Here is a 20,891-nt window from a genome sequence, read left to right on the forward strand (position 1 = left end):
AAAAATAGAAAAGAGGGAAAACCCCAAAGAGAGCTTGCGTATAGAGTGAGCAGATTATTATCTGACTCACAATTACTGACAAAAGGCTGGGAAAAATGATGGAACAGTATTTCTTGAGTGAAGTTGGAAGTGTTTTCAACTGTGGATTAATTTGGTGATAGGAAGGACCATATGGAGACATTTTATATTGTCATAATTCGGGGAGGATGTTTCTTGATACTGACATGCAGTGGGAGAGGCTATTACACATCCTATACTGAGCAGTTGTCTCTTCATGATGTACACACCAATTAATTGCTCACTTTGAAATGTCAATGATATTGTTGAGATAACATGCTCTAAAACTATTCATTTGATTGGAACATGCACATTGAATTATCACTATCTTTATGAGAGGGGATTGGGCACTCTTGAAAATTTTTCAGGGAAATGTCAAGCATTCATGATTTTATCTTCCCCGCTAATCTCACAGTTTACTACAGCTTGAGACTATTTTCACATGCCATTGCTCCATTATCTAAGCAAATACCCCTAACTTTAGGGCCAGAGAGCATATACAAGCTTATACAACTCATTCATATTTACCTTAAATATTTATCCTTGCTGACCAAACAAGGAAATCTTTGTAAGTTATGGAAAGTAAAAGACATTTGATCCTTCAATTTTTTAAAAAATTGCTTTTCAAATTGTAGCTTTCATGAGCTTGTCACAAAGCACAAATCCAAATCTTTGACTGCTGATTAAAACATGTAGAATATATAATAATCACATCAATTGAAACAACATTAAATTCCCTCACAATTTGAAAACCCCAGAAACAGTCAAATGGGGATCTTTGCTGTGATTTAAAGCTCAATAAGTCCAATTCCCCTAGAGCACATGAGAATTTTTGAAAAATCATGCCTTTCCTCTGCAATTGTCCGTCCTTGCGGTGTGGATTTTAGAACGGAAAGAAAAACATTTGTTCAAATTAACCACTCCAATGCAGCACAGGGACACAAACGAGAGAAGGTCAACTTCAAGAGTACAGTGACTCCATGAACGGTTATGACCTATATGATAAATAGAATGAGAAACCCGTATTTTCTCTGTGCATCATTGTCAAAACTTGGAAAAAACTCCCACCAAAGACTGATAAGATACGGCATAAAAATGGCTGGTTGGGACGTGAATCTGACTCTGACTGCATGAAATACTGTTCTATTTACTTTACAGTGAGAAAATTAAAGTATGAGGAAAGACATTGAAATGCTACTTTTGCAATTCATGGTGACCCTGGGCTATGAGTGATTGAATCAGTCTAAAAGAGAAACGAGAAACAGAGCCACGTGGTGGTGGCTCACACCTTTAATCCCAGCACTCGGGAGGTGGAGACGGGAAATGATATGACTGGGCAGAGAGAGGAATATAAGGCAAGAGATAGGAGCTCAGGATTCAGTCTCAGATTTTGTAGAGATGGCATTCAGTCTGAGGACTTGTAGGGACAGGATTGCTCATTTAGTTTGAGGATTTGGTAGAGGTTAAGAAATGGTGACTGGCTGCTTTGCTTCTCTGATCTTTTTCAGTTTTCATCCTTTAGTATCTGCTCTGGGTTTTTATTATTAAAACCAATTTGAATTTGTGCTACACTACTTCAGCTTCAAAATATGGGCCTATGTGAGACAAAATTTCTATATAAAGTGGTTTTAAATACTATGCCCATGAAAAGTTTTGCATTTTAAAACACAGACACACACAGAGATACACTCACAGACAGAGATGCAGAGACAGAGACAAAGACAGGGAGATACACAGAGAATATTTAAAATATATCAAACAAAGTTTTACTAAGCATTCATATATCGGTGAGATCATCTTTTAAGTTAGCTTTACAATGACCTAGGACTGCTTAGTTAAGTATACTTGATTTCCATCACCACTCCCGCCTGACAGATAAGGACATGAAGCATCTTCATAATTTCCTCTTACATATTAGATATTCTGAAGGTATCTCAGCAATCAAACTTAAATTTATTTCTCATATGTGGGAATCTCACATAGAATTACCAAGCTTGCAATTAATTATAATTCAACTTAAATTATCAGAAAGCTTAAATTATCAGAATTCTTTCAGTGGAGAAGCAAGTCCCAGGAAGATAAGCCGCAGAATGACAGAAATTGCAAACTCAAATGATCTTAAATATTTAGCCTCATTCCCTCATCTGACAGTTGGAGAAAATGAGGTTGTACTGAAGAAAGAGATGTCATCAATGTCATATACTTTTTTAGTAGCAGAATTGGAATTGGGTTCAAGATTTCTAACTCTGAGTCTTGTGCTTCTTCAGTACTCACAGGAGACCATTAAAATTTGCCACTAATATCCATGGGCCACTAGACATTTCATCCACTCTACAATATCTTTTCTGTTTAGAGCACTATATAATAGAAACTCATGTCTAAACTGACAATCGTGAGATACCTATGAAAGATTAAATTATTATCATTTGGATTAAAAGGAAAGTGGATTTATATTTAAGAATGGTTTTCAACAAGAATGACAATTTTTTGAAAAGTTCTATTTAACCTTAAGCGAATCACCAAATCCAATTACCCAGAACCCTTCCATTTTCTGAGCATTTAGCTTCATCAAGATCTTTATATGAATAGAATAAAATCTAGGTTATGTTTTTAGAAAGGGAAGATTAAGTGAACCATAAGACAATTCACCAATAGACAAAAGGAGATAGTTTGAAGCTCTCCACATAGCAGAACCATTGTCATATGTAAAGATTATTGTGTTGGTTCTGTAGACTTGAATTCTAGTTCCAATTCTTATTCTGACTGCCATAAGATCCGTTAAGATTTCACCAAGCCCTGTTACTTTCATGTAAACTGGGGCTGCTTCTTCTCATATTCACCATCCAGGGTTGTACAGTCTGACATAACATACTAAGTGAAAGTATTTTCAAGAACTAAAATCTATTGACACATATGTTCATGCATGCCTATAAGTGCACACAAAAACACACACACATTTATTCATATATCCAATACATTATCTAAAATCCAAGGTTTTGACTTTGTTAAAAAAAATACTTAGCTGTTGAAAGGTAACCAGGAATGTGTTGCTGTAAAGTCGCCTAGGTTCTTGACAGAATTCACTATAGTAAATGAGAAAATTTGAAAGATTGGACTGTCATGCATGAAAGACAATTATTTTAATTGAATTAGGGAGAAACAGAAGATTGTGAATATTTTATGCCAAAAGAAATTAAATTTTCTAAGGAGGCTAATATCATGTTGTAGTTGATAATTCCATAGATGAATCAGAAGTAGTTATAAGTTAGCAGCTGCTTTATCAATGTAAGCCCTGAGGTGTACATATGTCACTATTGAGTACTTTTGTCAGTTATGTGGGACTGCTAGAGTTCTGTGTACGTATGTCAGATGGAGGAAAAAAATATGACTTATAATCATGACTTGGCAAGGTAGCTGCTTGCCTTTAGGAATATATTATTTAAGTTCGACAGCCAACTTTAAGGGTGGGGGGATTATAATACCACCTTCTGCCATGCTACTGACAAAAAAGCAACGCTTTGTAGATGGGCAATGTAAGGATTCTCCACCTGTGTCATTACCACAGTGGATGATCTGGAGGCTCAGAAGCTGAACTGTTGTGTGAGATCATGCTATTTCCTTTAGCATCGCTTGCTCTTACCTGTACTTTTCCATATTCTTGCTCTTTGGCTTGATATGTTCATTTCTGTCTCTCAATAATATCATTACCTTCACTAGTAAATAACTTATGGAATGTAATTCTTCTTTAGTTCCCTTTCCAGTGTATATAAATGATTTACCTTGATTTAGCTTCGTTTCAATCTACCATCCTACTTAATGTATCTGTTGCCTCCATAATCTTACGTCCATACTACTTCAAAACCAAAATTGTGCTGGTTCATACTCACCATTTTACTAAAACTGGCTGTTTAAAACTCTTAAGAGTGAGGGTCAAAGGTCTCTTCTCATCCATATTTTGTTTGACTCGTCTCTAGCGTCTGAAAATTATAATTACCTCTTCCTTGAAATAATTTCCTTACTCCTCTGTGTTCTTTGATTATTACTTTTCAGTAATTTTGTCCTTTTCTGTAGAGTCCTATACCAGGATTCTCATCATTTAGATTTTTATTCTTGCATTAATCTATTTTAAATTGTCCAAGACTTCATGTATCATTCACAGAAATTCATTATTAAGCCTATCAGTGACACTCTTAATTACCCATATCTCTCATGGGTAAGCTCTAGAATCAGACTATCTCTGTATTTTGTTTGTTTGCTTTCTGAGACTTTGTTGTTATAGTTTCTTTGGTTGTTGTTGCTTGGGCTCTTGAAATGAGACAGAGATATTTTCACTCTATATAGCACATAGTAACTTGGAACTAACTAATTACATAAAATTGGCCTCAACTCATGGAAATCTTCCATCAATTCCTGGGTTCAGAAATTACAGTATATGCTACAATGCCGAGCCCAGAAATATTTACGTTTGAACTAGACTCATTACATACCACCTAGTGACTTAGTGGAATATTGTTAAGATTTTCTAACCATTGGTACTAAAACCACGAATTACAATAAATTTGATAAAGTAAGCATTCAGAAAATGATAGAAAAGGTGTTCAAGATATGGCTTAGTGAGAAAAGCAATTGCTATACTAGTCTGTGTATCGTAGTTCAAAACCAAGAACCCTTGGCTTCTCAGTCAGCCTTCATTGCCAGCCACATTCAGAGGGTCCAGTTTGATCACATGTTCCATCACTCCCAGTCCAGCTGGCTTTGGTGAGCTCCCATTAGATCAGTCCCACCATCTCAGTGGGTAGATGCACCTCTCGTGGTCCTGACTTCTTTGCTCATGTTCTCCCTCCTTCTGCTCCTCATTTGGACCTTGGGGGAGCCTGTTTTGTTTGGATGCTCACCTTTATAGACCTGGATGAAGAGGGGAGGACCTTGGACTTCCAACGGGGCAGGGAACCCTGACTGCTCTTAGGACGAGAGAGGGAGGGGGAGGTGGGGAGGGGGAGGGAAAAGGAAGGCGGGAAGGAGGTGGAAATTTTTAATAAATAAATAAAAAAATAAAAATAAATAAATAAACCAAGAACCCATGTAACAATGATGGATATTACAGCAAGTTGGAAGGTGAAGACCAGAAAATCCCTGGGACCTTGTAGGCCAGCTAACTTGGCATATGCACAAGCAAACAATAAAATGATATAGTTTCAACAAAGGTAGAAAGTGAAGAGCCAAACCTATGATTGATCTCTGACATCCACGTGTATGCACAATTAAGTATATACACTTGAATAAGCAATACACATTTACACACAGAGAGACTGAAAATAAGAAAGAGATGGTATAGACCCTTTTTTATTCTCCTTCTAGGCCTAGATTAATATTTTCAATTATTAATTAAAGAATGAAAAATTCAAAAATATTCTTTAAAATATCTTAAAATTTTGAGAATAAAACTGTTCTGTTTCTACCAACATTTCTTCCTTATTTTAGATATATTTTATTGTTTACTTTCACTTATTCTATTTTTCCATGTACCCTCCAAAAATTTGGTGTGTGGGTTGAGTCAGGTTCTAAATATGCATCTTTGGTGGCCTGAAACTTGCTACATAGACCAGGTTAGCCTTTAGCTCACAGAGATCTACCTGTCTCTGTCCCTCAAGTGCTGGGACTAAAGGTATGTGCCACTACTCCCACAGAATGCTATAAAAACACAGATAAAAAAATTTTCATATGAAAGCTGAGGTAAGAAAATTGATATGGTCTGAATGTGTTAATCCCTTAGAATTTGTGTGTTGAATTCAAATGTCCAATGTGTTGGGAATAAAGGGTGTGATATTTGGATAATTGTTGGGTCAAGAATAGCATTAGTGTCCTTACAAAAGAGAGTCAAGAGAACCTAATAGCCCACTGCTGCCATGAAAGGACATAACAGCATATGCCATATGAAGGCCACACCATCAGCAGACACTACTCACTTGTGCCTTAATCCTAGATCTCCAAAGCTCCACAATTATGAGTAATGTATTTTGGCTTTTTACAAATTAACCAGTCTAAGAGCTTTTCTTAACCATTTGAAAGAGGCAAATGTGAACACCAGTAAAGGAAAACAAAGTTAAATTATTTCTTTGATTTTTATATTTCTTCTTCCAGATCACATCCATTGAGTTCACAAGTCCTGTATTATTATTTGTCCCTCCATGAGAAAAGACTGTATTCCCAACAAGAATATTAGATCATGGAAGGTAGGATTTTCTTCCTCTTTTTTTCTTTGTTGCAACCAGAGTCAAACTAGAATAGTGCTGGAATATGGTAGACAAACAATAATTATCTGATAAAATTTGTTGAAAGGCATCTATACTGCATTTGATCCGTCATAGTATTTATAATGAACTGTTGTTTTTCATTTAAAGTACTTTTGTTATGCACATTCTTCTACCCTCACATCAAAGTGTTTTTTAATAGAATGGGGAAGCAGATGTTACTGTTTATTTGCATATCTGTTTGCCAAAGGGGGCAATTCTTTTTGAGCTTTCTAGCTCTTAAATGAAATACTCAGTATCAAGCTTTCACAGTTTTTGCAGAGATGGTTCAAAAATCTGACAACTAGACCCGATTTTATCTTTTGCTCTTAGAGGACAAACACTTTTGTGTTGTGGAATTAATAAAGAGCCAGCTGGTTTCTCCCAATGGGTGATGTTGAGTGCAATGTCTTTGATACACAAACACATACATTCATGCACACACACACCCACACACACAAGCACACAGAGAGGCACAAATAAACCTCTACAGAAAAAAATGAATCTAAAGGAAAATTAGTTTCTAGCAATTCAAATATATTTTGTACTTTCAGTAAAATACATCATACATGTGTCTATTAACTTGACATGACAATGAAAATATTTATTATGATAATCAATTGAGTTTGGAGTGGAAAATTGTTAAAAGTTGTTTCTCTCTTGCTCAAAATCCTGTATTTCTGTGTTAAATAATGAATTTGGTAGGAAAGTATGAAGATATATGGTTAAGGAAGGCAAAAAGTCGGAGAGCGACTTTTCTACATTCTAATTTTGGGTTGTTTTGCTCATATATTACATCAATCAGTTTATTTTCCATTCCCTAAAACACCTGTTTACATTTACACTTGGATTCCTAAATAAATATCCATATAAAATTGGATTTCTTCTCATCTCAGAAGAAATTTCCTTTCCTTATAACATGTAACAAATTATGTTTACTTATAGTTTTATTTCGAGATGAACCTGAGAATGTATTATTAAAAAGCATACTTAAAAATACTATCACAGAAGTGCTACAGATTGTTGTGACAATGAACTCCAGTGTGTTGTTTTATGTTACTAAAGCTTTGTTTTCAACATCTAAAGAATATATTATGAATACAAAATTATCTTTACTTAAATTTATTCTATATTTATCATTTATTATAGTCTGAAAAGATTGGTTGATTTCTGTTTTTGTGTAGTAAACAGGATTTATAGGTCCTAGATTAGTTCTCAGAAGTATTTTCTTGTCTTCAAATGAATCTTTAAATCTGTGGCTGAAGATAGATTTGGCTAAACCCAGTGCTCTTCAAGAATTAAAGCATGAGGTATTGTTGAATTTAAGCAGTGAATATGTACATTTCAAGCTTTTTTCCTTTAGTCATTATTGGAGGAAAAAATTATTCCCGTAAATCTATTTTTCTATTTCAAATATTCTAAGGGAAAAAGCTACTTCTAAATCTTAGGTAGATTTTAGTACTACTGTAAAATACAGAAATATAATTACTGCTAGATAGCTTATTTTTATGGGTTAATATGTAAAAGGTATTATTTCGTAGATATTTATAATACTGCCATCACCATTAATGAACATTTCTTTCAAATGTTTCTTATTTCCCCAAGACAGACACTAGGTATAAAAGTATAGCAAGCATCAGTCATACAGATTTCATTTATCTTTTTAGTCTTTGCCAGTCAGTTTCTTGTGCACCAATTGTTTTTGTTCTTTTAAAAAAATAACCCTGTATAGACTACTTAAGTGCCCTATGGGCCCAAAGCCAATAAAGGCAGTTTGTATCATACCAAGCTACAACCATCTGTCAGCATGTGATAAAAATAAAAGGATAGACTTTTCCACTATTCTTCAGACTCCTTCACATAATTCTGGTTCACTTTTGTTAGCTGATGTGGCCATTCTTTTCTTAAATGCATGCTCTTCCTAGCATTGGAAAAATTAACAACAAATCTCTATGTAGGAATTATTTTGGTGATTGTAGAAGGTTGCTATATATCACAATCATTTGAAATAGATAACTTACTTTTCCAGAAACACGTCAAACAAACTTCAGTGGTCTTGAACTAGTACTTGACTAAGTATTCTAGTGAGTAAAATACTATATACTTCAAGTCAGAAGATTGATTTGAGAGACACAAAAGAACATAGTTAAGAGAACCAATAATACTGAAAATTGTCCTTAAAGGAGAAGCTGCATAAACAGTTTGAAAAACCAGAAGCAGTGTCCCAGTGCTTTGCAGGTTGTGGGTAGCTTTCTGATGTCTCCACAGAAATAAGGACTGTTTGACCAGATAAAATCTGGTGAGCCACATATACTCAAAAAATTGTGTGAACAGGATTGATCAACATAGAGAAAGGAAATCAAAAAAGGGGGAATTTGAAAAGGTAGAGCAAACTAAAAGGAGAGTGTAAATCACATATGAATTCTAAAATAAACTTTGTCACAGTTGATGTGAGTGCTAGAAACCTATTTTTAATATGAGAAAACTGAGGTTTAGAATTCCACAATGTGCCCTCAGCCTACTATGAGAAAGTGAAATTCAACACCAGATCTACTGGCTTCTACAGTCTACTCTTAAAGGCTTTTATCTGAATGGCAAAGGGTCAAAGGCATATGATGACATTGATATGGAGGTTAATTTGACAGGACTTAAATAGGCTGTGTACAGAAGAAACGAATCAACAAAGAATCTGTAGTCTACAGAATACTTATATATTGACACCCTGATAAAGAAAAAAAAATACAGCAGAGACTTCAGGCTAAAATTTCTATTTCTTGTTCATAGCTTAAAAGGCATATTTTTGGGTTTCCATATTGTTTACCTTTTATCAGTATTAGAAGGAACACATTTTCCTACACCACTGACAACCTGACCAAGTAGGTCTAAATGGTTTAGAAGGGGAAGGTTTTAGGATAACTTAAATAGATATCTGATGAATGTACAGGTATATGAGTGTGATGATTCCTTCTGGAATGCCTTTCCCTTCAATTTTCACCAAATCTTGTGATATTAGAACACAATTTTATGTTTTTTTTTTTTAACCTCACGGAAGCTTCCATTTTTCTTTTCTATCTACAACGATACTTCCTCAGTATCGCTACTCCCACCTTGGTTAGGTCTGCTTCTTCCCAGTATATTGGCTTTGGAATTACATAGAAATAACTATTTATTATGGAGTTGTTATTCATTTTGTTATACCGTCACTACCACAGAAAGGAAGCAATGCATAGTGAAACATGTAGATACTAAACCACTATCTTGGATTAAAAACGTTACATAGGCTTGTTAGTTCCTACCTCTGTGGTGTTTCACAAAATTCTTTAATGTCTATGTTTATTAATTTCTTGATTTCTCAATTGGGGATGATGATACTAAAAGTGCCCCAAATACGGGTATTCAGATAAGTATTAAAGCAGTGCATGCATAAGGATCAAAAACAGTACACATGTAACAGTGCTACACTTTTTGTTAATATTGTTGTGGCTAATACTAGAAGATAAGGTTCTGGAATATAGGGATCCTTGGAGTAGCCACAGAGAACCAGGATCAGTAAGTGTTCAGTGAATGCCTCACTCTGTAAGACATGCTCAGTAAGCCATAGACTCAGAGATATATATGAATAGTTGACGTTTTAGAACAGATTGAAGCTAATGTGGCTTTCTGAATTGAACTGTAGTGACTCTGAACTTTTATCCTTGTTATCTTATTCCTGCCAGGATCTTAAACTGAATTGAAAATGGTAATATTTATTTGATATTTTCTATGTCCTTGGGTCTGAGCAGATATTTTACATATATATTTTCATTTGGGTCTTGAGACAAACCCACAAAGTAAGGCCTGTAATTTCTCCATGTATCACTTGGAGAAATTTAGGCTGTAGAGTTTAGTAATATATCTAGGTCTGTGACAACATCAGTGTCTTAGTCTTGGATGCTGAATCACATATGCTTAAATACATCATTAAGTCTCTTTTATTTTGTTAATGTGCCCATTCTTTAGTTGAAAAAGATAGGTCATCCATAAATATAGTACTGTCACTACCAATAGATGGGCTAGAAGAGGAGGCAAAAGGGTTGATAGCCAAGAAAGGAAAAGTTCATGGTAGGATACAAATCAGAGTATAGTGACTAGTTAGGGCATTATTTCTCTGAATGACAGAAGGCATGTAGTAATCCTAAAGCTGTTCTGGAGATTGATGACAAGGTAGCCTCACTAGGCCTCATAGGTTTGTGTCATAAAAATATAAAAAAAGGAGTATGGCTTTAAGGATTGGAATACAGTGATGCTAGCATATATTTTATGCAAAAGCATGCCAGGAAAGGCAGTACAATAACATATACGTTTACTTGGGGGAGATCATGAGCGTAAAGAAGAAAACATTTTTAATTGGATGAAGAAAGAAATTGAAAAGGAATAAGAAGGAGAATTTGTCCTTGTGTTATTATTATTGGTGCTATTATTACTACTATTTATCAAATACTTCCTGGGTTCATGGCTGCTCTAAGAATATTAAAAATTTAATTTACTTAATTATCACAACACCCTCATGAACCTCATAAAATAGATTTTACTATCATCCTTATTGTACAGATGATAAGCATGGAACATGGTGATGTTGAATAACATATACAAGGGCACATACCTTATATCTAGTGGATCAGAACATCTACAATGAGCCATTTGTCCAGATGAATAAAAATATGCCTGTTAACTTTCAATACCAATAGAGAAATGCCATAAGAGAAAAGCACAATGAACAGAAGTAATTATAATTCTATGGTCACATATTAGTTGTATTATTTACCTAAACACAAATATATAGCAAACTCAACTTGTCTTCTTGGAGACTGTACATCCAAGAAGGTATGGAAAATGAAATGTAGCGAAGCAACTAAAATACAGATAAATTTTGGATTATAGGTGATAGCAAGCTTTTGAGAAAGAAATTACTTTATCTTGAGGTTAATATGCATATTATAAAGCAAAAATCCTAGACTTTAGGAAAACAGTTCTTTAAAGTGCAGTAGGTACTGATTCATATCCTAAGCCTCTTTAAATCGGAGATTTGTTAATCATAGCAACCTGTGTGTCTCCATTTAGTTTCAACTTGAGAAGGACATGTACCTAAATAAAGGCATGAGAACAAAAGATACAAAGGTATAAGAATATATAATTAAAATAATGTCAAGAATGTTCTTGTCCAAACTGAGTCTGAGACTCGAGAAAATACTAAGGATTTTAGCAAAGGTTGATTTTTAAAAATATGTGTAAAGTAAGAGGAAGAAAGAGAAAGAGATATACAATTGTTATCAGAGTGAAAAATTAGGGAATCTTTTCTTGATTTCTAGCACTCTTTGCAAAAAATACCTATACACTATATATGGCAAATAAACATCAATAAATATACATTAAAGTGTAAGTTGGGCAAAGGTTCATTAAAAGTATTTGAGACTAGCAAGCTCAAATTAATAATGGCAAGCTCAGTTAATAATGTTTGCTATTCAAATCCAAGGACCAAAATCCCATTTCCAGTACTCATGTTTACCAGAAAAGCCAGCTATTTGCAATTGATAGCTGCTAGGAAAACAAAATTCAATTTTCTTTGGTAGACTGACACTGGTGATAACAGTAACATTCATGTGCAAACTTCATGTTCAAGAGTAGTTGGCCAACATAAAACAGAATCCATGTTTTCTTGTGTACTGTTTTTGTTGATTTGTTTTGTTTTGTTTGTTTATATTATAAGAAAGAATAAAAATTGGGTGGGGGTATGAGAGGACTTTGCAGAGGAGAAGGAATATCATCAAAATATGTTCGATGAAAATTTAATAAACAGACAAAATAAAATCCAAACAACTTGGTGTGCACTTGTTACCCGAGTCCTGGGAAGGCAGAAACAGGCAGATTCACAGTGTGTGCTGGCCAGTTAGACTAAGTAAATTGACAAGCTCCAGGCCAATGAAGAACCTGTTTCATAAAACAGGGTAGATGGTACCTGATAAATGAGGCTTGAGTTTGACTTCTGGCATGTGCACGCATGTGTGTGCATCACACACACACACACACACACACACATGAAGTTATACATATACAAAGATTGTGGTACTAATAGGGTAGATTCTGAAAGATTTCTTGCTCAGCTCTGCTGTAGGAATTCCTACAGCCAGTAGCCTTTAAGTTACCTGCCTACTTGGGCATGGCCTCTTATACCATATATGTCATTGTAAAGTGCACATTTGTCCTCTCTTCTGGCAGCGGAATCTGGTTTCTGTTCCCAGTTTGAGGACTGTGATCTGTGAGTCTGCCCCTAAATAAATAACCTTTTATTATACTCAATTCTGAGGTAGTGTGGGATTTCTTTTTAGCATCAGTCTTCATTTGGAGTCTCATGTTGGGTGCCATTTTCTTGTAGGAAGGCTGCTTGTTGGTTTCTGGCTGCTCAGCCCCAAAATAACCACACAGAAACTGTATCAGTTAAGTCACTGCTTGGCCCATTAGCTCTAGTCTCTTACTGGCTAACTCTTACATATTAATTTAACCAATTTCAATTAATCTGTGTACCAGGTATAGTTTCATTCGTCTGTCTCCAGCAGGGCTACATGGCTTCTCCTGACTCCGCCTCCTTTCTCCCAGCATTCAATTTAGTTTCCCCCACCTAGCTCTGTTATTTTGTCTTATCACAGGCCAACTCAGTTTGTTTAATAACCAATGGTATTCACAGCATACAGAGGGGAATCCCACATCACAGCTCTGGATAAACGATGTCACAAGTATATCTATTACCCTTTTCTGGAGCCTATATGGAGGGAATAAGAATGGTATGGGTTGATGGGCAAAGAATGAGATACAAATACCTTCCTTTCTGGGAGCATATGAAAATAATAGGTACCTAGTATAGAACCAAGGAACAGAAAAAAGTAATCAGCCAGTAAAATGCTTATTATGAGATATTTTGTAAAGCTTGCATTTTAGAAAACAAGGAATGGTTCTATAAGTAACTTGGTTAAGATAAAAATAATTTCAGTCTGTCTAACATATTGTAACCATATGAACATTCAGCATAGATACAAGATGTAAAAATAGAAGGTCCTATACTTTGAAAGACCCTGAGAAATTTGTAACTTCCTGATTTGACAGATGCTGTCTAAGATGCTGTTTCAGATAAGACTGTCTGCTTTGTACTTTGCTTTTTACCCTGGACATTTAATGGGGAAATAAAAAAGAGCTAGGGCTCTGATGCTTGCCAACTGACTTATGTAGTCAATATGATATATAAATAAAAAGAGTCTTTCTGGCTGAAAGAGAGAGAGAGAGAGAGAGAGAGAGAGAGAGAGAGAGAGAGAGAGAGAGAGCCACTGAACCCTCATATGTGCATTTGTCCCTACCTTCCCCTGCCAATCCACATTTCCTTTTTGGTACCTGAACCTCACTAAAGTTGGACTTTGACATTTGAGTGTTCTAAATATGTTAATATTCTATCCCAGAGGAGAGATAATATCTGGGTATTGTATTCTATGGCCATTTCCTAGACTGTGGCTTAGATAAAAGGTGGCAGAAAACTAGAGATAGTAAACATAGACTTAAATTTTGAAAATGGACAGGACACAGTACAAATCATCATGGTATTGGTAGAACAAACTATTAAAATAAGTTTGAGCATTTAGTAACAAATGTAAGGATAGAAACTGTGAGAAGAAAGTATAAACCACCTAAAAGAATTCATGTTAGGTAAATACTTATTTATTTATTAGATGGATACATCAGAAAAAAATGTAGGCACATTGTATCAATCAGCAAACCATCTGACAAGATCCCATGATATGGTTCTAAGTAAGATGTAGAAATGTGGGTTGTATGTTAGTAATACTATGCTGCCTGATAGCAGAAGTAGTCTTGCAGAGAGGTTTCCAGTGGTATGCCAGAGAGCTCTGACCATATTCTGGCTCTGTATACATTTTATCAGTTACTTATGTGAAAATGACAGTGAATATCTCACCATCTTGCAGATTTATATTAGCACGACAGCAAAATATCTACTTTGTATTGTAGAATTAGGATTCTGTTACAACTCCATATTCTACCAGGATGAAATCAAATTATGACAGTTCAAGGGTCTAAATTTAGTCTAGCAATGCCACACTTTTCAAATGTGTAATTTAAGAGATTTCAATTATAGAGTATATAAAATATGGCATTGCTTTAGACTTTATTGAAAAAGACTTAGAGCCATAACTATGTAACTCTAGTGTTGTTAACATGTATCAACAGTGTCATTATTCATCAAACTTGGTGACATTGGAGTAAAAAGTATCATCCAAAATCATAGTAAAACAAGGGAGATAGATGATTGTTGGCCATAGCATGTATCCCTGGATATGTGAGTCAAGGTGACTGTTAAGAATCTATATAAGGGGCATCCGATAGGCTCCCAGGTCTTTCCTATCAAGCAGTTTTGAGAGGAATTATGAGAAAGACTGTCAAATGCCAGGTTGGTGTCCAACACATTATTAATCTTTTAACCATATGGATTTCTTCTTGCCCCTGGACTCAGGAGAATGAGGGAATAACTGGTATGATTTGCTTAAAAGCTTAAACTGTAGTACATAAGAGATGAACTAGGCTAATCAAATCCCCCTTTACAGGCTTTGGAACCTAGTGCAAAAATGAAATGAAGCAGTTAGCAATAGGACAAGCAGCTGATGGAGTAAGATAAGGGGTTATAAGAGGTACATATGGAATCCTGTAGTGAGGTGTAAGCAGATACAGAGGTAGACAAAAGAAACATTGAGTCATTGGCAAGAACAAGCTATTGGACAAAGAATGGAGTAGCAACACATAACATTTCTCTGTCGTTTAATGCCCCAAATCTATGTCTATAAACTTTGACTTTTCTTTGGGTCTTGACTAGAGTTTCTTGAGTTTCCAGGAACTAAGATCTATTGAAAATATGTGCTTTTCGGGGAAACCTGATGGATCACTGCAACTTGAAGCCAAAGGAGCTGGTAAGACTTGGGCTACACTGAGCTTTAGACTACATTCCTAGAGCAGTTTGGGCAAAGTGGAGTGTGCTTTAAAGAAAGTTATCAGGAATGGAGGTTGGAATCCAGAAATGTGAGGAATATGTAAAGCAATTGGGGAATCACTTAGCTTAACATATCATACTCATAAGTAATGAGAAGTGAGAGAGGGGTCTTTATTTGGTGAGCCTCTAAACTTAGGGGATAATAATGGGCAATAACAGAAGTAGCAGATTCGGGTACAATAGGAATCTTTAAGCAGTTGCTTGAGGTAGAATAAAATAGTTCAGTTATTAGTCAATTCCCTTACTAGAGATACGTAAAAAGACACAGGTGACCACTTAGCAGAGATAATAATGTCACCTTTCAAATGTACAAAGTGTTTCACAATGTACAAGGCACTTTATATTATACTAGTTTGTTCTTTTTAACACATGATCATGATAGGAAGTTTTGGGGACATCCTTGGGATGGAAGACTGGACCTAAGTGCTTGCTCCTAAGTCTGAAAGACATTTTGTACTTAATTTTACAAATGAGGAAGCTAGGCCGGGTGGTGGTGGTGCACGCCTTTAATTCCAGCACTTGGGAAGCAGAGGCAGAAGGATCTCTGTGGGTTCAAGGCGGCCAGCCTGGTCTACAAGAGCTAGTTCCAGGACATGTTCCACAGAGAAACTCTGTCTCAAAAAAAAAATGAGGAAGCTAAGGCTCTATGAGGTCCTACTATTTAACTTGTCCATAAGTTACTATGCACTCATTCTTACCTTTCATTGAGTAAGCATGAAATAGATATTTTTCAAGGATAAATTTGAAAAGTTCTAGTTAATCAGACCGATAAGGCTTGTAGGTATTTTCAATTTGATTTTTCTGATGCTGAATATATTTTCAAATGGACTCAAAAGGCTCTCTCCGCAGTCTCACATGAAAACTTATGTTTATCTCTACATCGTAGGAAGCTGAGACCAATTAATACATTCCTTGCACAGATACAGAAGGTCCGTGGGTGCAATTTGTACAAACATGCCTAGATGTACATTTCAAATAAGAATAGTTTTCTCTCTAAATTTGCCTGAGCCTATCTTCATTCTCCTTCCAGATTTCCTGTTATTTGTCTTCCTAGAAGAAGGGATTGTGTTTGCTTGACAGAACAGCTGGTTAGCCACACTGTTTCCTGAACCCCACAGACTCATCAAAAGAAATATGAGGGAGTAACCTCTCTTTCAAAACTATGAATATTTACATTTTTCTTCTAATTTTTTAGTTGACTATTTTTGAGTGTTTTACCTCACATGTATGTCTATGTACTATGTGCATGTCTGGTGCCCAACGAGAGCAAAAGATGGTGTCAGATCTCCAGGGGCTAGAGTTACATGGTTGTGGGAAGTCATGTTGGTGTTAGGAGTTAAACTGATGTCTACTGGAAGAATAGCAAGGAAGACTGGCTCTTAAATGTTGAGCTAGCACTCCTGCCCCTGTAGATTTCCATCATTCATTGCTTCTCTCACTTTATAGACTTCCACCCTTCAATTACAATAAAAGAAGAAGAAGAAGAGGTATGGGGATAAGGAAAGGAAAGGGGATGGAATAAAGGGTTGATTTTATCAAAACACATTATATACCGGTATGAAATTTTCAATAAAAAAAGAACAGTGCACAAACCTTATCATTAGTACTATCCTGAATGTGCTGTCTTCACCACAGGTCCTGACTGCTATTGTTGCATGTCCCATTGGAAGGGATCATAAAAAAGGGGCTTACAAACCTTTTTAATCCAGTATATGATGAATGATACAGTTTTCTGGATTTGGGCCACAGTACTTTCAGTGGAAGTAGTGATACTCGCTGATGCCCTCTAATTTAATATGCTACTAAGAAGAGAAGCCTGATAATGTGAGTTTATTAGTCACTCCCTTTCAGTTACGATTCCCAGAGGATATTAGGATACAAGTTCATGCCAGACATTGTTTATTGACTGATATATTCTGAACACTGTTTATATAAGTTTGCCTTTCTAAAATGATTAAGACATAAAGAAGTCCGCAGGAACCCCTGGAATTTGACAACAGAATGCTATCTATGCTGTACTAGCTTATGTTTTGGTATGTTAACAGAAAATAGCATTTGGGTGGTGATGAAGATTGAATTCGGGGTCTTCTGAACTCCCGGCAAGTGCTCCATCACTGAGATTTACTACCATCTCAAAAAACTCTAATTTTAAAAGAAAGGATGATGGGAAATAGTGAGTGCTGATTCTTTCATGGTCTAAGGACCTAGAACGGTAGAGGAATAGAACTTTATTCACAATAAAAACTTATGTAGTGAATTTGGAAACCCAAATGTGTGACATGACAGAAAAACAGTCCTTCAAAATGTCATGCTGCTAGAATACAATTTTCAAGGTACATATGCAGTTTCCCTTCATAATTAAATCCTTTCTGAACTATTAGAAGGTACTTTCCTTTTCAAGAAATTTTATAATAAATAACATGGCAATGGCCACTATTCCTCCAACTGTTTTCTCTTCTCCCTCCCTCCCTCCTTTCCTCCCTCCCTCCCTCCCTCTCCATTCTTGAAATACAACACAATTAATTTTCATATTGAGGCTACAGTGACAACTCAGATCATTGCTTCCTTTTATTTTTGGCCGTATCTGAAAATAAGGTAATTATGTATCTGTTATTTCATGTTGACTCATGCATGTGCTTTGGTCCATGTCTGTGAGTGTGCCTGAATCACTGTTTCCTGTCTGCCTGGGATGAGATCTACCCTTTTATTGATGCACCTGATTGTGTATAGTGGTTCATATTTGTGTTTTTCTGCAGACAACTATGGTGAAAGGAGTTCCTACTATTAGGAACTGTCAATATTCAAGTGTAGCATCATCAGTAATAGCTTAAGTACCTGGTCTCCAGGGGTATGTTGCTGTTCAAGACCCAGCTGTTATGCAGATGAACTGAATCCTGTGTGCTGGTTGGAGGAGCAGGAGCAGCTGGGCTGGGCTGACTGCGGGTAGTCATTGATCTTCTTTGAAGAGAGTCCACTGTGGGAGGCGGCTTCCTGGCACAGGTGCAGGCATGTGGAGGAGGTGGTGGTGGTGGGAGGGGTCTGAAGGTGAACTGGTTGTGTGGGCTGCTTTGCATGTCTAAAACAGAGAGAAGAAAAACAGCAAATAAAGACTTACTCTCCTACTTTGAGAACACTGCATGACAGACTTACTAGGATTTCAGATAACCTGTGAGGAGGGGGGAAGGAATTTGAAGCTCAGTCTATCGGTAAAAAAAAAAAGTCACTTAACTTACAAAAGCACGTGCAGCAAGCTTATGAAATGTAAAACATTCACAGTTGCATTTACATGTAAATTCTTCAGGAATATACCAGCTAAAACTAATGAATCCGCCTCACACAATTTGTCATAGTTTTTACCTCTGAACAAATAAATCATCAACGAGAAATAAGACTACAGAACAGAAGTGAGCTGATTTCCATCAGTTGCAAAAAAAATCTCACTTCAGAAAATACCAGTGAGAGGCACAAATTCGTTGCGAGGAAAAGCATTCAGCACTTCAAATAAAATATAAGGCCACCTTCTGACTTACCTCAGGAAAGGATGCTAGCCTGCCTACACAGAAGTAAATCCATACTTCAGATAAATAGCTCACAAGTGTGTAACTCAACTGCATGAAACTAATCTCTACACCAGTCCAACACCACGGAGTGCTACTTGTAAAAGGCAGGCTAAGAGGACATTGTTCTGGTTACTCTAAGTATTTCCACAGCCATGCAGAGCAAAGTCTGCACACCTTGCCTTTTTTCACATCATTTTAGGAGTCCTGCCAAGTTAGCAGTAGGTTAGGCAACAGTGGGGGAACTTTTTTCCTGCTTGTTTGCACAGGGGGCAAATAGGGACAGCAGTCCTCAGACTCCCGATGTTGCTATTGTTGGGCATTTTTCCACTGCTGTACTCGCAGGCAGGCACGTATCAAAAACAGTTAGTTAGGATCTGGCCCAGGAGAAATACCCCAATTAAGGCCCTTTGAAAAGAAATCACTATTGTTGCAGATAGCCACCTCTCGTCCACAGGAGAAGCATAATAGGCATCAAGTGATTGCTTGTAACACCAGCACGTTCTGGATAAACTTTGTAGACGGCACAGCTTTGTCCCACCTCCCCAATGACAGAGTTGGAAAGCAGAAAAATGCCAGAGGCTTTCGATGTCTAACAGAGGGCTCAGCTGGTGTGTTCTGAGGCCCACTTTGCAGTTAATGATCAGAGGGAAAAATTACTTCTTTCGGTCTTTTCACTTCAGACATGAATTTTAAAGACACTGGCTTGCATTTCAAATGAAAAAAAAAAGCACACCAAAAAAGATGACATTACTATCTCAGGAGTAAAGACCATGATATATTATTGGCTGGATTTTTTTATAGTACAGGTGGTTCCCCCTTTAAATAAACTCAATTTATAAAGGTATGAAAGACAAAAGACAGATTTTGTACAAAAGACAGATATGGTAAGGAATGGTAATTATTTTATATACAGATTCTACTAGGTGTTCAGCTATCCTTATATATTTAAAACACCCTGTTAATTTCCTAAATCACCCCTGTACTCCATGCTTAGCCCAAATCCAATAACCCCTAAAATGTCATCAGTAGTATTTAACATTTCATTAATATTTTTAAATTTTTGTACTCATACTCACATAGACAGAAATATGCTTTGCATTGTTTGAACCCAGGAAACATAAAGTGCTAGGGCACAAAAGACCATTTTACAGATGGGAAATTTGTTTAGAAGCAAAAGCAAACTGATAGTTTCACCATGAATAGACTCGCATATGACTCTGCCAGCACCTTAGTACAAATAATAAAATTTCCTCCTTCTTATGATTCTCAGGCACAGAATCTTCTGAATTTTCTGAATTTTCATTTATGTTTATGTGTCTGCTTCCCTCTTAAACTAATGTAACTTCTAAAACAGAATGGAAAGTAAAAGAGCATAGAATTTGGAAGAATAGCAAACTTGGCTTGGGGTCTAATTTCTTTCATTCTGAAACTTGACCCATTCACTTACAATATGGATATTACATTTAATATGATATCCCTTTTGTCTAATTTGACTGATAGAAAATGGTGATGAAAATATGCTGATGAGTATTTAAATGTGACTCTTTCTAATTCTTACATTTACTCTTCTTAAAAGAAGTTTAGCCTTTGAGGTTTCTAACATGGCAGTCATTTGATGGACCATGTGTTTTGTCTTTGCTATTACAATAGAAAATGCGTTTCTTAGTGAAGTGCTATGGGATAATGCTTTTGTATACTGTGAAGATTTGTCACTCATATTGATTTATAAAAGGTGATTGGACAGTACCCAGGCAGAAAGTATAGGCAGGGAGAACAGACTAAGAGAATTCTGGGAAGAGGAAAGGTAGAGGGTCAGTCACCAGCCAGACACATAAGAAGCAAGATGAGAATGCCTTAATGAGAAAATGTACCAAACCACGTTGCTAAAAATAGACAAGAATT

General features: G+C 36.1%; 1 protein-coding gene across 1 annotated transcript in view; it reads right to left on the reverse strand.

Moving 5' to 3' along the window:
• Tenm1 (teneurin transmembrane protein 1) overlaps positions 1-20,891 on the reverse strand; it is an 819,764-nt gene that overhangs the window by 343,284 nt on the left and 455,589 nt on the right. The window contains exon 6 of the mRNA XM_085684917.2: positions 18,265-18,505. Within this exon, the coding sequence (XP_085541043.1) occupies positions 18,265-18,505 (241 nt within the window). The remainder of the gene's footprint in view (positions 1-18,264; positions 18,506-20,891) is intronic.

This window comes from Myodes glareolus, chromosome X, assembly GCF_982192425.1.
Source record: "Myodes glareolus chromosome X, mMyoGla1.1, whole genome shotgun sequence".
Classification (NCBI taxonomy): Eukaryota; Metazoa; Chordata; class Mammalia; order Rodentia; family Cricetidae; genus Myodes; species Myodes glareolus.